This window comes from Octopus bimaculoides, chromosome 2 (assembly GCF_046866305.1).
Source record: "Octopus bimaculoides isolate indiv1 chromosome 2, ASM4686630v1, whole genome shotgun sequence".
In the NCBI taxonomy this organism is placed as follows: Eukaryota; Metazoa; Mollusca; class Cephalopoda; order Octopoda; family Octopodidae; genus Octopus; species Octopus bimaculoides.
The window spans coordinates 28349313-28372169 of NC_142929.1; the positions used below are offsets into that span (position 1 = coordinate 28349313).

The window sequence follows — 22857 nt, forward strand, 5'->3', positions numbered from 1 at the left end:
GCTTCTTTTAGTTTTTGTCTACCAAATCCATTCACAAGCCTTTGGTTAGCCCAGAGCTGCAACAGAAGACACGAGCAGTAGGACTGAACTTGAAACCTTCACTCTCTCAGTCGTATCTGCCAGATGAAAAGCATTTATTGCAGATATATGATATTACTACTTTTTAGTTTTAAGCATGTATTTAAGCAAATGATTTAATCTCTATTCCTCATTGGCTTATTCTAACCATTACTAGCAGGTTTCTGTTTGCAACCAAGATGTGGTTGGCTGGCAGTGTTTGGCTTAAATTTTAGAAATTTAACAATTTACTGCATAAAGGCAAAAGTAAAAATACTTAATGCTAAGAGTCAAATTAATACTGAACACAATTGAAACAACAATTCTCTTTAATCTGTTGGTGAGACTTGTTTACTTTGTCCAACTTGGCATTGTTCCAGATGAGCAAAATACAAACTAAAGTAAATAGTCTATTCAAATTTCCTTGGTATTTATTTATGTTTTTCTCTTATTTTTTTTCTTTATAAGGATATTTTAAAATAGAATTGAGTTTTCTTTTTATTGCCAAATGCACTTGTCATTGCCAAATATTTCATTGCATAGAATACAATATAATAATAAAAAAAAAAAAGAGCTAAAACTAAAATAAATGATTAAAATTTCCCCTCGAGGTTTCAGCTATTAACGTTTTGTTACATACTACTCGACAACTTTTATGGCCGATAGGCAGCAAAGCTTATAAATGCTGACTTTATCGTAACATGTCCTTCCTGCATATTAGAAGAATGTTTTAAATGTAAATTTTTTTCCAATACCAATCACATTTCCTGCAAATTCTAGACCTAACACCCTCCAGTAACCTTTCAAATTGAACTGCAGTCTTCTCATAGCCAAAAGTGCATTGTAGCTGCTGGCTTTCTTCTCCAAGAGTAGAAAGCATTCGAATCTTTAACACCTGCTAAACCTTTGCACAAATCAAATATGTTATTTGGTATACATACAAACATACATACATACATACATGCATACATACATACATACATACATGCATACATACATACATACATACATACATACATACATACATACATGCATGCATGCATACATACATACATACATACATACATACATACATACAAACATATATACATACATACATACATACATGCATACATACATGCATACATACATGCATACATAATACATGCATGCATACATACATGCATGCATGCATACATACATACATACATACATACAAACATACAAACATATATACATACATACATACATACATACATACAAACATACATACATACATACATGCATACATACATACATACATACATACGTGCATAGATACATACATACATACATACATGCATGCATGCATGCATACATACATACATACATACATACAAACATACAAACATATATACATACATACATACATACATGCATACATACATGCATACATAATACATGCATGCATACATACATACATACATACATACATACATACATACATGCATACATTCATATTTATATATATATATATCTGTGTGTATGTGTATTGATTTTTTTTTATCTGAAACCTCCTTCTCCTCTTCATCTTCATCATCATCAGCAGCAGCAACTGCAGCAGCAATATTATACAATAAGATGTGTATAAGTGAGGTGTGTGTGTGTGTGTGTGTGTGTGCGTTGGGTGTGTGTGTGTGTGCGTGTATGTCGTGTGTGTGTGTGTGTGTGCGTGTATGTCGTGTGTGTGTGTGTGTGTGCGTGTATGTCGGGTGTGTAAGTGTCTATGCATTCAGAAATTGTAAAAGTGGAAGAGTATGCTCTTCTACCTTTACAATTTCTGAATAAATAGCGCAGTTGGTAGGAGAAATGCAGCAGGAGAAGGAGAGAGAGAGAGAGAGAGAGAGAGAGAGAGAGAGAGAGAGGGGGTTATATATTTTATAGAATAGGGAGTGAAAAATAAAGAAAAAAACAGTACTATGGAAGAAGATAGGTAGATAGTTAAAGATGCATGCACACACACATACACACACACACACACAAAGGGAGAGAGAGAGAGAGAGAGAGAGAGAGAGAGAGAGAGTCATAGAGAGGGTTATATGTTTTATAGAATAGGGAATGAAAAATAAAGAAAAAACAGTACTATGAAAAAAGATAGGTAGATAGTTAAAGATGCACGCATGCACACATACACACACACACACACACAAAGGGGGGGAGAGAGAGAGAGAGAGAGAGAGAGAGAGAGAGAGAAAGAGAGAGAGAGTTATATATTTTATAGAATAGGGAGTCAAAAATAAAGAAAAAAACAGTACTATGAAAAAAGATAGGTAGATAGTTAAAGATGCATGCACACACACATACACACACGCACACACAAAGGGAGAGAGAGAGAGAGAGATAGAGAGAGAGAGAGAGAGAGAGAGTGAGAGAGAGAGAAGCTATTGGCAAGAAAGGAAAATCGGTTGCTGCTAGAGGGAGATGATATACCACATGACTCCTGGAAAGAAGAAGAACAAAGACAGTCCTGATAAAATCAGAATGAAAGGGGATGGAAATAAATACTATTAGTTGTTTAGCCCCAGGTCAGCCTGATTGAGCAGAATTATGATAAAGAGCATTCTAGTTGCGGCCATCCTGTCTTTTTGTATATCAATGACAGGATTGTCCATTATCTAAGATAGTAAAATGTAATATCAAGGAGAGGAGAAATGGCTGTTGTTTCTAGCAAGTTCAGTGACATGTAGAGCATCCATAAAATACTGTAAGTTATTTAGTCAAGAGATTTACTATTTGTGTCAATCCTATCAGTCCCAAGTCTTTACATGGTTGCTTAACCTGCTTGAAATAGCAACCAAAGCTCCCTCAAAGCACATATGCACATCATATTGTCTTAAAAAAAGAAAAATTATTGGATAATGTCCTTGTCTTAATAGTAAGTGTAAATATGACCCTGTGGTTAAGAAACTTACTTTGCAGCCATGTGGTTTTGGGTTCGCTCCCTTTGCACAGCATCTTAGGCACCTATTTTCGTCCCAGACTAACGTAGGCTTTGTGAGTGAATTGGTAGATGAAAACTGAATGGAAACCTGTTGTGTGTACGTGTCTATCTTTGTAATTATGTTTATCTTTTGTCCACTGCTTGATGACTAGCGTTGGTTTGTTTACATCCTCATAAATGAATGGTTTGATAAAAAAGACTGATAGAATAAATTCAGACTCAGAAATAAGTAGTTGGGTGGGCGAGAGGTGGGGGGATGCAATTTGTTTGACTAAACCTTTCAAAGCAATGCCCCAGCATGGCTGCAGTTCAATGATTTGAACCAAGTAAAAGGTAATTCCACTATGTTTGAGGAAAAAAAAAAAAGAAAAGAAAGAAATTGAACCAAATGGAAAGAGCAGACAACATATGACCTGACTAGCAGACAAGAGAAGAAAATATGTCATCATCATAATTTCGTTTTGATGTTGGTAATATGTTGAACTTTAAGAAAATTTTTTTCCTGGAATAAAAGAAAGAATGTTGATACATTGCTTTCAGGGTTGTGCTGAATATGACTACATAAGTATTGTTACATAAAACTTCTTTTTATTTGTGTCAAGAGTAGGTAAAAAGTGAATATTACTTAAAGCTGCATATGTCATGGTGCCATAATTATATAATACCATGTTAGCCAGATTGACAATGGAACTATATATATATATATATATATATATATATATATATATTATTTGTTTACTTCTTTATATATATATATCATTTCTTTATTTCTTTATATATATATCATTTTTTTATTTTTTATATCACATTATATACATTAATGTTAGCTAAAATAGCATTGGTGGGGAAAAAAAACTTTGGTCAGTAAGAGTGAATCACAGTAATTGCTTTCTAAATTCTACTTCTCTGGTGTTGTAAACAACTTAAGTTGCTTTTTTTTTTTTTATAGTACCTGAAAGTTAGGTTCTCTCTCTTAGTAATGGAAGAAAGGAACTGTTTGAGTTATAAGGAATGAAATGTTATTCATTTGATTTACAGCACAAATTTTAAAGGGCACAGAGTTTGTTTGAGGTTGAGATTTGCCAATGGTTATTGACATTTGATAAATGGATGCATGAAATAGTTAATATTAGCAAAATTTAACGGGAATTTCTGGAGAAGTTAAGAACCATTTGTTTCAAGTTAAGCAGGAAGTAATCTCTTGTTCTCTCAGTGTGTGTGTGTGTGTGTAAGATGTATGTATGTATGTATGTGTGCACATGTATATTCATTTATGCATATATATGTATATATTATGTATATATGTATATATATATATATATATATATATATATATATATATATATATATATATCATATAATCTACGTTATAACCTTATACAAAGCTCCTCCACAGATGTTGGCTATCATATGCTATCGTATGGCAGGTATTTTCCCTTTACTGGATATACATGTGGAAATTCATTAATATCCATAGAATTCATGCAAAAATATTATAATACAAGATGGGATGAAAGGCTTTAATCCAAATCACCACAATTGTTTCCATGCATTAGTATCAGCTGGAAATTGCTGAGTGTTTCACATATTATGCACATTCTTACATTAGCAAGATCCAATAACTGCTGTGTACCTGCATGTTTTTAGGTGGCTAAGTTTGAGAGCACTACCAGGTCATCTATAGTTTCCCATTATTTTATATCCTTATTCTATCTTTAGCATTGCACTGACAAATAACAACACTGAAATACAGCGATGCAAATGATGAAAAATACCCAAAATAAATCAATGGAAATAAAAATCTAAAATATAGAATATAAAATAAACAAACCACTTATTCAGTCCATTCTTTAGCATAGACATGTCTCGACTGTTATGAAAAGAGATGAGCACCCTAAGATTATAATGTTGTAAAATACACAGACTGGAAGAATTCCTTATATCTAGTGTTTGTAAGCTTTCTACTTCAAAGGAAATTATTTGTGTATGTTCACCACTCTCTCTCTTTCTCTCTCTCTCTCTCTCTCTCTCTTTCTCTCTCTCTCTCTCTCTCTCTCTCTCTCTATCTCTTTCTCTCTCTCTCTCTCTCTCTCTCTCACACACACACATGCATGGTTGTATTGTTTAGAAGTTTGTTTCTCAACTGTGTGGTTTTGGGTTCAATCCACTTGCATGGCACTTTGCACAAATGCTTTCTACTATTAGCATCAGTCTGACCAATACCTTTTAAATGAATTTGGTTGGTGAAAACTATGTAGTATTCTATTGAATATGTGTATCTGTGTCTGTGCACATATATGTACATGTGCTTATGTGTGTGTATGCATGTTTGTGTGTGTGTCTCACTATTTGAGAACCAGTGTTGGTTCATTTGCATACTGTATCTTAGCAGTCTGGCGAAAAGATGCTGATAGAATAAACAACAAACTTAAAATAATGGGGATATTTGACTGATTAAACCCTTCAAGGCAGTGCTCTAGCAGGGCTGCAGTTCAATGACTGACACAAGTAAAAGAATAAAAGAATATATACCAATGAAATATTTTTCATCCAACAATTTTACATATTAGCTTTATCTGTTTAGACCTTTAAATAATTAGTTTTTTTTATGCCTATGTTACCATAACTTTTGAAAATAATGAAGAATTTAGTAAAATATCCTTCTCATTACTGAGGTGGAGTTTGGAACATAAATTAACATAAAATTTTGAGTGAAGATCTTAATGTAAATCACTTTAAAACAGAGAGTTTGTGTCATAGAACTAGAGGTGCCCTGAGGTGGATTGGTATCAAAAGGAATAATAGGAACAAATTCAATTATCAATATAAGAAACCAAACACTGTATGAGACTAGAAAACAGATGTTAAATCATATACGGTATTTTAGATTTTTTTTACATTATTGTTTTAACATCCACTTTTCCATGCTTGCGTCAGTCAAATAGAATTCACTGAAGCAGATTTTCTATGACTGGAAGCCCATCCTGTCACCAACACTCACCTGTTTCCAAGTAAGGTAATAAGTTAAAACTATGAAGGCAAGCAAAAATGTTACCTGTCTTTGAACATTATATTTCAAAATTTCTCATTTTACCAACCAACTTACCTTTGAAAATATCTACTCGGAATTTATAAGCCTTCTTCAGTTTCACTTAGCTTGTTTTAAATACATTCTTTCTACAATTGATAATTAATTAAAGTTTATCCATGATCTCTTTAGAAACAGCTGCAAGTATTTGTTGTAGCATTATAAGTTTTCATGTAACCTAGTTTTAGCGCTTTGTCTTTTGCTAAATAATATCACATGACCGCCACCGCCGTCATCATCATCATTGTGATCATCAACATTATTGTTTTAACATCCACTTTTCCATGCTTGCGTCAGTCAAATAGAATTCACTGAAGCAGATTTTCTATGACTGGAAGCCCATCCTGTCACCAACACTCACCTGTTTCCAAGTAAGGTAATAATTTCCTCATGGCCAGACATGTTTTCATGGACAATTGGAAATAAAGGTCACTGTTTGTATGCAGTGATGTCATGACAAGAAGACACAAGCCTCTCCCTCTCCATATATATATATATATATATATATATATATATATATATAATGTACTGTTCTCTCATGGTAAGATCAGCAAAAAGAGTATTCCATCTGGTGAGAGATAAATATTATTTAATAAACACTGTACACATGTATGATAGGCTTCTTTCAGTTTCCCCATCTATCAAATCTACTCACATGGTTTTTCAGTGGCCCGGGGCTATAGTGGAAGACACTTGTCCAAGATACTTTGCAATGGGACCAAACCCAATTTTATATAAATTTCTGTTTAATAATCATTTGGGAAAATACTTTGAAATATCTGTATAACAAATAAGAGAAGTACATGAACAATTTTAATATGCTTCTTTTTAAAGTGTTACTTGAAACTATCAACCACAAACATTTAATTTAGATAAGAATCAAGTGATGAAGCTGTGATATGCTATTTTTCTTAATTAAATCTAAATTCCAGCTGAATGATGTCAGTCAGGATAATCTTAGTTCTGATTGTGATGATTATAGTCATAGAACAGTTGAGAAAATAATGACAAACAACAAAGAGTACTTAAGGAATAATTTATGTTGTATCAAGAATATTCCCTCTTTGTCGGAAAAGTGGGCAGTGTATACCCGGACTAAAACTATAAATATTTGGCTTAAAATTTTTGGCATAAGGCCAACAATTTCGCTGCTGGTGGGGGGTAAGTTGATTATATTGATCCCAGTATGCAAATGGTACTTATTTTATCGATCCCAAAAGGATGAAAGGCAAAGTTGACTATGGCAGAATTTTGTTTGCCTGCTAATGATTCTGCCATCTCATTACCCTCTAAAACTATAAATATTAATTATTAAATATAAAAAATGTACATAATTCCTTGTTCAGTATACAAATATTTATGTAATACATGAAATTTAATAGATATAATTCAATAAATGTTAAATATTTTTACTGGAAGAATAATTTCAAACTGACTTTCTTAAGTAATATATGTGCGTATATGTATGTGACTGTGTGGTAATAATTTTGCTTCCCAACCACGACTTGGGGTGGCGGTGGGGTCAGTCCCACTGCATGGCATCTTGGACAAGTGTCTTCTACTATAACCCCCAGCCGACCAAAGCCTTGAGAGAGGATTTGGTAGATGGAAACTGAAAGAAGCCTGTTGTATGTATGTGTATATATATATAGTTTATGTACATACATACACACACACACACACACACACACACACACATATCTAGACACAGGCATGGCTGTGTGGTAAGAAGCTTGCTTCTCAACTACATGGTTCTAATTTCAGTTTCACTGTGTGGCACCTTGGGCAAGTGTCTTTTACTATAGCCTAGGACTGACTAAAGACTTGTGAGTGGATTTGAGTAGACGGAAACTGAAGGAAGCCTGTTGTATATATCTATATATTTATGTGTGCATGTGTGTGTGTCTGTGTTCGCCCCCCCCCATCGCTTAACAACTGATGCTGGTGTGTTTACATCCCTGTAACCTAGCAGTTCAGCAAAAGAGACTGATAGAATAAGTACTAGGCTTACAAAGAATAAGTCCTGGGGTCGATTTCTTCAACTAGAAACCCTTTAAGGTGGTGCTCCTGCATGGCCACAGACAAATGACTGAAACAAGTAAAAGAATATATATATATATGTTGGTTTAGTTTGGGTTTTGCTACACTGAGCTTCAGCATAACTTGCCTGATGACCTTGTGCACCTACAGAGGAAACTCAGAGTAGCAAAAAACTGACTCAACCAAAATAATGCATCATATTAATCTCAACTATGGTATCGAGCACTCTATTTCCAAAAATTCACACCTGGCACATAATTTTAAATCGTCATATGTATATACAGACGTGGCTGCATGGTAAGAAGTTTGTTTTTCCAACCAAATGGTTCCAGGTTCAGTCCCACTGCATAGCACCTTGGGCAAGTGTCTTCTCCTATAACCTTGAGTTGACCAAAGCCTTGTGAAACTCAGAGTAGCAAAAAACTGACTCAACCAAAATAATACATCATATTAATCTCAACTATGGTATCGAGTACTCTATTTTTTTAACAGTTTACACTAAATGCATATCTCTCTATTTTTCTCTCTATTTTTATATACACTCACTCACACACTGACACCCACGCATACATATCTTTTATCTTTTACTTGTTTCAGTCATTAGACTGCAGCCATGCTGGGGCACTGCCTGGAAGAATTTATAGTTGAATGTATTAACCCCAGCACGTTTTTTTTTCTTTCAGCTTGGTACTTATTCTATCAATCTCTTTTGCCAAACCACTAGGTTACATGAACAGAAAGACATCAATACCAGTTGCGAAACAGTGGAGGTGGTGGTGGGGACATACACAGACACACATACATAGATACACACACACACACACACATATATATATATATATATAGATACACACACACACACACACACACACAAACATATATATATATATATATATATATATATATATATATATATATATATATATGATGTGCTTCTTTCAGTTTCTGTTTACCAAATCTACTCACAAGGCTTTGGTCAACTCAAGGCTATAGGAGAAGACACTTGCCCAAGGTGCTATGCAGTGGGACTGAACCTGGAACTATGTGGTTGGAAAAACAAACTTCTTACCATGCAGTCACGTCTGTATATGCATATGTTGATTTAAAATTATGTGCCAGGCGTGAATCTTTGGAAAGCATTAAAGGTTGTTTTATGAAAGTAGAAGAATTATTGATCATTATCCTGGTACAAGTCATTACTGAATAAGGCAATTTCATGTGTCATATCATATGCCTCAGGTAGTAGAGCTGATTTTTATAGAGATGCGTATTTTATTCAGTGAGTATAAATCAGTAATAATGAATATATATTATATGTGTGTGTATAAATACATGCATGTGTGTATATATTCTTCTGTTTTTTCTTCTTTTACTTGTTTCAGTCATTTGATTGCAGCCATGCTGGAGCACCGCCTTTAGTTGAGCAAATCAACCCCAGGACTTATTCTTTGTAACCCTAGTACGTATTCTATCGGTCTCTTTTGCTGAACTGCTAAGTTACGGGGATGTAAACACACCAGCATCGGTTGTCAAGCATTGTTGGGGGGACAAACACAGACTCACAAACATATACACACACATACATATATATATATATATATATATATATATATATATATATATATATATACATACATACGTACGACGAGCTTCTTTCAGTTTCCGTCTACCAAATCCACTCACAAGGCTTTGGTTGGCCCGAGGCTATAGTAGAAGACACTTGCCCAAGGTGCCACACGGTGGGAATGAACCCGGAACCATGTGGTTGGTAAGCAAGCTACTTATCACACAGCTACTCCTGTGCCTAATATATATATATATATATATATATATAAATATACATACAATAGTGTTTATGATGGTTAACATGCTTTTGCAGTTTTAACCTACTCAGCTTTATATTTCTATAATAGATGTTTAGGTATGCACAAGTGTATATATTAGTGGTATTTCCTGTATGAATGCAATGCATGCCTAAGTTATAAGTAAAATAAATGTTTCATTTTTATGAGTGACAGCTGGATATCAAATACAGCCCCAGTGTCTCTACCTCCTCTACCTTCTCCTCCTTATTCTCTTCCTCCTAATTCTCCTCTTCATCCTCCAGTTCACCTCCTCTTCCTCCATCCTGTTCCTCTCCTCATTCTTCTCATTCTCCATCCTGCTCCCTCCTCATCTTTCTCTCCTCTTTCTTCATCTTTTCTGCCTTCTTCTCTCCTTTACCTCTTCCTCCCATCCTCGTCTTCCCTCCCATCCTCGTCTTCCCTCCCATCCTCGTCTTCCCTCCCATCCTCGTCTTCCCTCCCATCCTCGTCTTCCCTCCTCCTCCTCCTCCTCGCTCCCCCACCCTATCTCCTCCTCCTCTTCCACCTTATCTCCTCCTCCCCTCACCACCACCACCGCCACCACCACCATTGCTGTCATCACTGACACCTTTGGCATCTCATAATCCTTTCTACTATATGCACAAAGCCTGAAATTTGGTGGGGAAGGGACGAGTCGATTACATTGACCCCAATGTTTCACTGGTACTTAATTTATCAACCCTGAAAGGATGAAAGGCAAAATTGACCTTGGCAGAATTTGAACTCTGAACGTGAAGACAGACAAAATACCATTGAGCATTTTGCCCGGCATGATAACGATCCTGCCAGCTTTCGCTGTCTAATAATAATAATAGTGTCATTGGATGATTATGATTCTTTTTGGTTTTGAACAAAGCCAAACCTTTGCAGAGAAGTGATATCTGTTGTTGACTGAACCTCAGTACATGACTGGTATTTATCATATGCACCTGAAGGGTCGAATGATAAAATAGACACCTGTGAGAGATATAAACCCAGGGTTGTAAAGATATAATAATGTTAAGGTTTATAGTTTCAGGTTTTTGGAATGTCTACCAATCCAGTGTACTACCTTAGTAATAATGGTTTCTCATATTAGCAATGGTATTTCATTGCTGTATAATATATATATGGAGTGAATACTCCATATGACTGCAAGATTGTGGTTTCAAGACTGGTGGTGCATTGTGTTCTTGAGCATTGCTCCATTCCACCCAGGTTTACATGGGTAACCTTGTGATGGACTGGAATTTCATTCAAGGGAAATGTTAGACTATCTGCCCAGCCAGCAGGGTGGCATCATTTCAAAAGCCACAACAATGTGAGGAAGTGCATTGTGACCAGTGGTGTATAACAATAGTCTGTTTGATGTTGTGATACTACATCAACCAGATTATTGGAGCTCAAAGTTGTTATCAAAGCCTTCAAGGATTTGAACATGAAATATGAGACCATAGTCACCATTTAGTTGTTACTCACTAATGCACTTGAGAAAGGCATGAAAAAACACTACATTCAGTCTTTCACCAATTAGAAATATGAGCTTTTATTTAAGATACTCTAATTATAGGAAATCCTTCGTGATAGGTAATACATGACATTTCCTCTATTCAAGAGAAACAATTCCATCAAATTTCACATTCACTTGATAAAGTCTTTCATTATTCACAAAGAATAAACTAACTACTTCATATGGTTAAATTACAATAAGAAATGTATCACTTTGTTTTTATCTAAAATATTTTTACACCATCTTTATCACCAAAACTATCTTTCAAATATACATTTTGGACAATGATCTTAAATCTTTTTGACTTCACAGTGCATAAGAGATTAAATTTTTTTTAAAAAATGACTCTAGCACTTTCCATAGAAAGATGATCAAAACTATATTTTCTTGTTGAAAGATATAAAAAAAACAGAGCAAGTTATTGCTTATTTTATTTTATTCATCATGTTTATTTATTTATTTGTTCATTTGATGTCCATTTTCCTGAGCTGGTATGGCTTGGATAGGAATTGATTTTGAAGCAGGATTCTGTGGCTGGGTGCTCTTCCTGTGATCAACCTTCATTGACCAGTCATAATGTTAACAAAGAATGTCACTGTTGTCTCTTCTTTGCTCAAATAGTGATATGCAAAATATCAACACTCATACATGTTCACACAAAAACACAATGTTTAGTTAATTACAGTTTTAGTCTACTAAATTCACTCATGTGGCATTGGTTGATCTGGGGTTATATTAGGAAACATTTGCCCAAGGTGCTATGCAGAGGGTCAGAACATAAAACCACTTGGTTGCAAAGCAAACTACTTAACTATACAGCCATGCCTGCACTTTGTGTATAACGAAGTTATGTTATTTACAAAATTAAGAATCACATGTTACTCATAATTTTAGTATTTAGCATTAAGAAGGATTTTCTGAATCCTTAAATTATATTTTTAAAATCCACACTGTACATAGACACTTACAAGAGAATCATTGATTTGGGGAGATATAGTGGTTAAGACATAGTTGTTGAGAGAATTTGGTCTTACAGGATTAACTGATAGGTTGAAAGAATGTTTTCAATATAACCGTGTTTTTGTGAATTTGACCTTGGCTCTTAATTTTGCACCTCTCAGTTATGGTCAGTAGATACCAAATTTTCTAGGAATGTTAGATTCATCTAGTTAGAAAATCTCTATAAAAGATGAAAGTAGTAATTACACTGAGAAGTAATGTTTGTTGCCACTTCAACATGGCTATTCTGTACAAACTGATGTTACCACCATTCTTTAACCCCAAGAGGATGTCTCCTCTAGCTGGTTATTGATTGCGATCTGCAACTGATATATATATTTCAAGCAAGTGAGAAAACCACTACCATCTTCTAGCAACTGGAAGATGGTAGGGGTTTGCTCCCTGACTTGCAATATATATCAGGTGCAGATTGCATCAATAACCAGCTAGAGAAGGTGTCTTCTTGGGGTTGAAAAATGGTAGTAACGTCAGTTCATGTGGAACAGCCATGTTGAAATGGCAACAAACATTACTTCTTAGATTCTGTTAACATTTCTAAAGCTAGTGCTAAGCAGTAGAAGCCCTGTAGTTCATGATGACATCAGTATACCTCAAAAAGTAATTAAATTAAAAACATCTTAATTTACTGTTTTCCAATATAATTTCAGCCTGTTATTTTTTGTTTCAATAATAAAATTGATTTCTTTTGTATGATATTGTTGTTTAACCTCAAGTCAAACCTGATTGAGTAAGCTTCTGGTCAAAGGCATTTAGGCTGTGATTTTTAATTTTAAGGTTATCATGTTTTTCTGTATACAAGTTGAATTTTTCAAACTAAAATTTACAGCCAAAAGAGATAGATTGACTTATACATGAAGTCAACTTTGGAGGACTAAAATCCCATATGAAATGCAGCAGGATTGGAAAGATAGAGATGATGTTTCAATGTTTACATATTTGCAATATATACTTGTATGCCAGAAAATGAAGTATCTAGTGCTATGTTCTTTGCTGCTTCTTCTAGCAGATTGAATGACCAATTAAAAGCTCTTTATTAATGCATGTAATATACGTGATGTATGTAATATATGTCCAAGATGTAAAATATTATTTGGCAGTCAAACATGAACATTTAAAGTAGAAATGTGGCAAGGTCATAGACTATTTTGCCTAGGGACTCAAAACCATAATTATTCTAAAACTTGAACTCTTGGCCATATGATCAACAATTCAGTATCTTAAACTTATTATATTCATTATAAGTTCATCTTACATAATTAAAATATCCCCTTGTAATTGACACTTTTGCTTTGTCTTTTCCAGTACACAATTGAAGAAAAATGGCTTCAAAAACAGCAAGAGATTGAACAGCAGTTAAAAAACTTTGAAGAAAAGTTAAGCTCTAATGAGAAATCATTGGATGAGTTTAAACATGTGGGTAATTCAAATTCAATCCAGTTATGTTATTAATTTCCTTGATGGTCTCTGTTTGGCTGTCATGAGTGCTTTTCTCTTTATTTGCCTCCTTGAAGTGACTTTTGTAACCTTATAGATACTTTTTTTTTCATCTTGTTAGAAGTAAGGCAGTGCGAATGACTCATGACATGGAAGGAAGGAGGAAGGTATATTTGAATGCTCAGATGCTTGCAATGGAGTAGACTCTGCTAAAGAGTACCCAAGGTGGAAGGTGGTGGTGTTAAACCAGACCACTCGGTAAGTCTACCACCCAAGAACACCATTGCTGGATTTGAACTTAGAGCACAGAGAGCATCTGGCCCAATGTTCCTGTAGTTTTACCAGTCCACCACCTTGAATATTGATACTTTTATATCAACCTTGAAAGTATGAAAGGCAAATTTGACCTTGGCAGAATTTGAACTCAGTGTAGATAAAGCTAGAACACCAGAATCCATTCTGTCTGGTGTTTCAACATCTCCATTACTTCAACACTGCTGTATTCTCATGATAATCATTAAAATTTTATGATTATTGTGTATTCAAGCATCTGTGTATTGCAATGCAGTCTCACTTTGTTATGATGCTGCAGGCCTAACCAGGTAGGAGTATTCATGAGTCTCAATATATGAAAATTGTTTTCATTGAACATTGGAAGAAATTATCAGGTGGTTTGTTCAACTTATATCAATATAGCAATGTGGACTGCTAGTAGCATGGAGAAAAACACAAACAACTGAGATGGTAATCCATTGTTTTGTAAAGCTTCTCCAGTTGTTTTTGTTTTCCACCCATGGCAGAAACCAAATGGCCACCAAGAGGCCCAGCCCCTGTTGCAGGACAACCTCTAACCAGAGGTAAAAAGGAGTTTATATTAGGCCAACAACTCCTACCTTAGAAAAAGTAAAGTTATAGAAGCATTGGTGATAATTCACAACAACCAACAAGACCTGAGAGAGGAAGACCTTCCTTCAGAAAAACATATGACGTGGTGCAGCAAAATTTGAAAGGAAGTTGCAAGGCCAAAGATACCAGGATCAAACTGGGAAGAAGCAAAAAGATAGCTTGGAGTTGAAAACAGTGTAAAAAAGTTGTTGATAGCCTCTGCTGCATAAGGCTGAAGTAATAGGTTGTGACAGATGAGTGAAGTTGATAGTTTGTCAATTCTTTCTCAAAAATTATTCAACTGTTGTGTACATCATGGCTTGCAGTTATTATTCTTTACTGCCAACTTCCTTAGTGATGTACAAATGATGAAACAATAAGAGAAATGTATTTTTACCTTTTAATAATTGAAATATTGTTTACTTGCATGTTGTTTCGTGACTGGTGAAAGCTGCTGTTATTGTAATTGCTGTTATAAATATTTTTGTCTAGGTTAATAAGAAGTGACACATAATAATATTAGAGTTCTTTTCTTTTTTATTCATTTCTTTCTTTATTTATTACTAAATACAACAGAGTGTCACAATATAAGTTTTCACAGTCAACATACTGTTCTGTAATGCGTTGAGATGTGCTATAGTGTACTATAACAGTAAAAATAGTGTACTATATTATTCTGTAGAATGTTATAGTATAAGATGAACAGTCAATATAGTTTATTGCAGTTTATTATAGTGCAGTGCTCCGCAACCCCTTTTCACTTGTGGTACACATGTATTCTTATCAAAATTTCGTTGGCACACCTGAAGTAAAAATATAACTAAAAATATAGAGGGGAAAAATTATATTCTGGTTACACTGTGGCACACCTAGCATCGTCTCATGGCATACTGGTTGCAGAGCACTGTTATAGTGTGATGTAACAGTCAACATAGTCTACTGCAAAGTTATAGTGTTTTCAAGTATAGTATAAATATATAATATTGTTACTACTGTTGTTTAATCTCAGGTCAACTATGAATGGATGGTGCCAATCATTAAAGACATTCCAGCCATGACCATCCCCTTCTCCTCTTGAGCATTGCATGTCTAGGATGACATTATCTAATGTGTCCTCTTTTCAAGGCAGTATGATGCAATTGGATGGAGATTTGGCTACTAAATCAAGCAACTATAAACCCACCACCTGTCTGTCCGTGTGTGTGTGTGTGTGTGTGCGTGTGTGTGCATGCGCACATGCATACATGTGTTAGTTCATATAAAATCAAAATTGTAAACAACCAATTTGTTGTATTACCATGTAATCTAGTGTCTAGAGAAGTTCCAATATGTTCTTACTTCAAGTATATTATAATTCTTTCTTCAAAACCACAACTTATTCTAGTACTTTCATTACAAACTGCTTCCTTTGTTCATTTTATTGGAATTCAGTTCTTTAATCTGGCAGTTTATGTGGTGCAATCATCACTAGACTGTTTCTGCTACCATTTTATATTTGTTTTGCAACACTGCACAAACTTATATTTCAAATATAGAAACCAATTCCTTATCATTTAAATATTATAGCATAATAATCACAAATATTTACTTTTTCCGAAGTGTTCCAGTTCAGTATGTATTTATGCAGTAAAGTGAGATTTTGAGAGATTCTTCTCAGAATCTTTTTTCTTGATTTTCTTTTGAAGCTTTCCATGCTCACAAATAAAGAGAAAAAAAAAAATGAAAAAAAGAAAATAGTAATGTGGTTTTTTATTTGGAATTATTATAAAAGGATATCATCTTTCAGTTTCTATGTTTGTTTTTAATATGGTATGAGTCGAACAGGCTTTCATTGCATCTCTTGCGTTGCCTTAGTCTCGTATTGTCTCCTTTGTGAACCTCAAGGTTATTCATGGCACATTTTCAGAAGATATTATTACTCGGCATCATATATCTGTAGAAGTCTTGGGTTTATTTGTTCCTAACCGTTCTTGAGGATTAACATTGCACACTCAATGGAACTCATTCATCTTGTTTCTTTTCAACCATTTCACTTCCTTTGAGTTCATACTCAATGTTTTTACTTCAAAACATCATGTATTTTAAATTGGTAGCGTTTAATTTGAGGCATATTTGACTGCTGTTTTCATAGAGGCTATCTCATTAGTTCAAGAAATTTGTTGTTTCTCACAGAAGTTCTAGTTTTTTTTTAAACTTCTGCTCCCTTCCTAACTTTAGTCATTATGACATATTTCACTTCATCAGCGTATCTAATTTCAACCAAGTCAGAGAATTTATGTTGTGCTCTTTATGAGTAATTCTTAATCTTTACCTCATTCTCAAATGTTGCGAGAATACTTGAAGTTTTGCTTTCTAGTCAATGTTTTTTGTTTCGGCAGCACTTTTATGCACTCAAGTATTACAAAATATTGAGTTTCCCAATTATTCCTTCTTACATGTAGAACAAGACTACATAGCCTTTAGTAGCCATTAGAACAAAGTAGTGCTTGGTTGTATCCTTGTTCTCTATAAGGAATTTTAAATAAAATTCATTCTTCTAAAAATTGTACTATTTCTGCCAGAATAAGCCGTTGTAATATTTTGATAGTGTCTCATTTTGTAGTGGTTGAGAGGTTAAGGTGCTGGGCTACTGATCCATAGAGTAGAGTTTCAAATGCTATCAAAATCACTGTATTAAAGAGTGAGGATACATTACAGTATTTTTTAACATTTTACAGTATTATACACACTTTGGTATGTTTAAGAAAATGCTTGTTTTCTTATCCCTATTTTCGAACATTTTATCTATTAACTTCTACTTTCTCAGTTTAGTAATTACTGTTTAATTCTGACTATTTATAATCAATATACTACATTTCTGTTGTAATTTCTTCTCTTTGTTCTCATCACAAATACCTTTCGTGTTAGAATCATTAGACATAAAGTCTGATAGTTTAATTAGTCAAAATCTATCCTACATGCTTAATTGCTGTTTGCTAATGATTTATGTTTAAATAATACTTATGAACTGACAAGTTTAATCCATGTTTGAAGTAGAGTTAATATAAAAATGTTTTAAAAAAATAACCACACTTTGATATTAATCGGACTTATCAAATCAGCATTTTGTTTTTGTCCATATCTCTTCAGTTTATGAAAGATCAATTAAACACTGTCTATAAGCAACTTCAGAAAAACATGGATCATTGGAAAGAAGAGTGTCGAAGTGGATTTCTGGCTGTTCATGAAGGACTTAGCAACATGGATAAAATAGTAGATGGCAAATGCTTGCTTATGGAACAGTTACTGCGTAAAGAAATCAGTCAGATAAGGAAAATGGTAGTTCTTATGTGATATCATGGCCATATATTTTATGGTATTTCAGCACATTTTATTAGTTTATAACACTGACAGTGAGCAACTAAACTGAACACACAGTAATATAATTTGTTCTGTTTTGCTCTTTTCTCATTCAAAATTTCGTTGAATGAAATGACTATCTTCCCCACAAAATTGCATTTTTCATATGTCAGTGTACCAGTATAGTAAAGGTATGTGTTCTTGTTTTTTAGATGTATATAAAATACACAATGGGAACTTATACATTAATAAATGTATATTCAGAAATAAAGTTAATTCCTTTAAGCTAGACAATCAAACCATAGTAGAGGTGCATTTGAACATGACTTTAAATATTTAAATATATAAAGCCATGTTCATATATATATTGTATATTTTTTTTACCAAGCATTTTTAATTATTTTATCAACCACAGATGTATTTATGAACATTGAGAGTATTGACCTATGCAGTCTTTAACCCTTTAGCATTTAAGCCAGCCATATCCAGCCCTAATATCTCACCTGTTTTATGTTCAAACTGGCCGTATTCGGCCTCTCCCATCTACCCTAAAAATAAACAATCACATCATCAAAATCTTGAAGCAACGAGATAATGCATGGTTAATTCAAAACAATGTGAATAAATAAGCATATTTAACTGCTGAATAATCTGAATGTTAAAGAGTTAAATCACTTCTAAAGTTCCAAAGTAACCATGATATGTGCTTGTTGTCACACATCTATATACATTCATTCATTATCTTATTCATGTTCATGTAATATACTATATTTATACAAATATTAATTAAAATGTTTCATTTATGTCTGAATATGCCTAGGCTACACATTCCTCTCAGTATTTATTTCATATATCGTATTTCTGAATGCAAATCCAGTCAAAATCAAATTTAGTGTATCAATGATACACTGTGATGCACTAAACATTTTATTTTGCCAAAGAGCTGACAGAAACAGAACCATGTTATGAAGATGTTTTGTTTTTCTTTTTTTTCTTTGTGAAAGGTGATTGCAGTTATACCTTCACAAAACATTGAAAATAACTGCATTATATATTTTCACTGATACTGCTATATTGCTTGGGTTAAGCTGCTTCCTAAAATAATACATTTTAAATTAGATTATAACAGACCAGCTATACCCAGTCTTCCAAATGAATTGTAACCAAAGCACTGATGTGGAATAATGGATTATTCAACAGAGTTGAAAATTGTTATTTATTTTTAGTTTTCTGTCACTTTCAAATCACACATTCTTTTATAAATACATGAAAAAGCTATATATATTTATATACTATTTTGGTTTATTTATTGTCTGTTTGTATTGTTCAAGGTTTTTGATTTAAAAAAAAAAATAATTTATAACAGATTTATGAACTTATTTAAGCAGGTTCCAGCGTTTTCGCTTATCATTTCACAATGCCATGAGTTCCTTTCAGTAAAGAATTATCTAAACTTACCAAAGTTGCTATCAAATAGTATTTGGGGCTGTGAAGGAAAATACAATCTATGGAAGGCTTAATGAACTGAATTGGTGGTGGTGGTGGTGGTGGGGACACACAAAACAAAACAAAAACAAAAGGGCAATACTTTACATTCCAGTTGGCAACTTTGTTCCAGAAAAGTTACAAACATGCTCAACACACATGAGGAATTGTATTTTATATCTTAATTCTAAGTTTGTTAGCTAACCAGCAAGGAATTGTGTAGCAATGTATGATGTCTCCAACTACCATGATTTGATCTTCCCTTAAAGGAACAAATATTAAAGAATGAGGACTGAGTGTCTGGGCAAAGGTGATTGGTCGACTAATTTGACTGAATCCTGCTGTTGAATGTTACAAGATTTAGTTGACCTCTTCATGTGGACAACAGTCTGTATTGATGATGATGATGATGATGACAATAGTTATTTTGAGAGTGCTAGTAATGGAAAAAATCAGAGAAGCTAGACCAATCAAGTAAGTAGTAGTGATAATGACCAGTTTTATCTTAAAGTGTGGAATACACTGGCCATTCCTCTCAGGGTCTTAGGGGCCCAATGCTAATCTATGCTGTGACTGTAGAACCCAAGGACTTTGCTTTGGGTCCTATAATGCTGTTATGACAGCCGTGATAATGGTGAAATGGTAAGGATGAATACTACTTCTTGGATAATGTTAGATAATCTCAAATTGAATTGACATCTACTAAAAACAGATCAAAATTTAATATGTGGCTTGTAAAAAAAAAAAGCACAAAATAACTCAACATACTTTGGTTGTTAATATCAGGAATGTTCAAAAGTAGAATTTAAATAGAGAAGCTATTAAAATTGTCACTCAGTCAATATATATTACCAATGAGTAATAAGTGTGTCTCGCGGCAAATTCTTAATTAATCAAGGTTTCATCTTGGTTTCAATTTGAGCTTGAAATTGTGTTCATACATTTGTTAATACTTCTACTTCTTGGGAAGACAAGATTATGATGTAATCTCATTCTTCTTATATTATGAATCTTAGTAGCAGATCATCATCAATGTCCGCATTGGTACTGTTGTTGTCGTCATTGTCATCATTTTAACGTCCACTTTTCCATACCTGCATGAGTCAGATGAAATTTGTTGAGGTATATTTTTTTACAGCTGGATGCCCTACCTGTTGCCAACCCTCACCTCATTTCAAGCAAAGAAATATTTCCCTGTGACGGTGAGCTGGCAGAAACGTTAGCACGCCGGGCGAAATGCTTAGCAGTATTTCGTTTGCCCCTATGTTCTGAGTTCAAATTCTGCCAAATTCGACTTTGCCTTTCATCCTTTCAGGGTCGATTAAATAAGTACCAGTTATGCATTGGGGTCGATATAAATCCATTTGCCTGTCCTTGTTTGTCCCCTCTGTGTGTAGCCCCTTGTGGGCAGTAAAGAAATAAGAAATATTTCCCTGTGACCAAACATGTTTCCATGGAAGACTGAAAATGAAGGACACCACTTGTGTGATGGTGACACTTGTTTACAACTATCACACAATATCAAGGAAAGGAGACAGTAACACACACACACATGACAGGTAGGCTTCTTTTGCTTCCATTTACTGAATCCACTCATAAGGCTTTGGTCAGCCCAGGGCTGTAGCAGAAGATACCGGCCTAAAGTGCAAGTGCCATGCAACAGGACTGAACCTGAAACCATGTGATTAGGAAGCAAACTTCTTACTACTCTGCCACACCTGTGCCTATTCAATTAATTAATAAGTGGTAGTGGGTGACAGAAATGATTACAAGCCACGTATTAAATCTTGATCTGTTTTAAGACGGCAAGCTGCCAGAAACGTTAGCACGCCGGGCGAAATGCTTAGTGGTATTTCGTCTGCCGCTACATTCTGAGTTCAAATTCCGCTGAGGTTAACTTAGCCTTTCATCCTTTCGGGGTCGATTAAATAAGTACCAGTTACGCACTGGGATTAATATAATCAACTTAATCCCTTTGTCTGTCCTTGTTTGTCCCCTCTATGTTTAGCCCCTTATGGGTAATAAAGAAATAAGAAATGATTGTAAGACTGTTTATCAACAGTGTTTAGTTCCATCCTTGTGTGTTCTGAGTTTATATTTTATTAAGCAGGGTTAACTATCATTCATGTACCAGAGTTGGTTTAAGTAATTGTACCACAAATTTATGATTCATTTCTCAATGTTGGAAATTGTAGTTAATAATAAATATGAGAAAAAGATGAATTTACACAGACAAATTTACTATTCACTATGTTTTGTGAAGGAGAATTTACACAAATCATATAATGACAGAATGTAATCATAATCTATATTTTATTACATTTATACTTAAATTTTTTGATCTATGAAGGTGGTTTGCTTCATAGAAATATGTTATAATCCTTCCAATATATTCCAGTTTTATAACTTGGATATTTTTCAAAGTTTATAATTTTGATAATTTTGATGGAGATAAAAAAAGATTTTGTAAAATTGAGTTTCAGTTTGAATTATTCAGTTTATATTATATTTTGTGAATGTTTTGAAATAATAAAAGCTAAAACTAAAAAAAAAAAATACAAAAAACAAAAGCAATTTTAATTTTACAAATACGTATCAGTCTTTAACATTTATCTTTATTAATTTTTTTTTTCCAGAAATTCTTCAGAAAAAAATATCTCCCATTTTTCAATCAGCTTTCTATTGCATATATGTGTGTGAGTGTATATGTGTTTGTGTGTGTGTGTATATGTATGTGTGTGTGTGTGTGTGGACATGTATGTGTGTTGAGAAAGAGAGAGAGAGAGAGGGACATGCAGAGAGACAGAGAGAAAAAGAGAGTATGAGAGGAAGCAGATTACATTAATATAAATGTTAATATTTATATATATAAGAGACATATAAACTAGCAAATGACAAGAAAATATTTCTAAGTGCAAAGTGGAACATGTGCTGATAGTAATTAGACAATATGTAGATCTAATATTTTCTCATCAGTCTTTATAATAAATATGACACCATGCAGTGAGGTCAAACTGAGATCTCATAATTCTTAAGTGAACTTTTTAACCATCTGGTTATAATGTGCCTATACAAAGACAGCTCAAAAGTAAATAGGTACCTCTCATTATGTCCTTTTGTCTGTGTGGACACTACTCATTAGTATGTAAGGTTATTACCAGTTCAAATATGCTTGCAGCATATTCAAACCTGTAAG

General features: G+C 33.9%; 1 protein-coding gene across 2 annotated transcripts in view; it reads left to right on the plus strand.

Moving 5' to 3' along the window:
• Positions 1-22250, plus strand: part of LOC106872738 (protein FAM81A) — a 120232-nt gene extending 97982 nt beyond the window's left edge. For both annotated transcript variants that reach the window (XM_052976000.2, XM_014919821.3), the window contains 2 exons: positions 13821-13931; positions 17967-22250. In XM_052976000.2, coding sequence (XP_052831960.1) covers positions 13821-13931; positions 17967-18170 — 315 coding nt within the window. In that variant the 3' untranslated portion in view covers positions 18171-22250. The remainder of the gene's footprint in view (positions 1-13820; positions 13932-17966) is intronic.
• Positions 22251-22857: the final 607 nt, after the last annotated feature.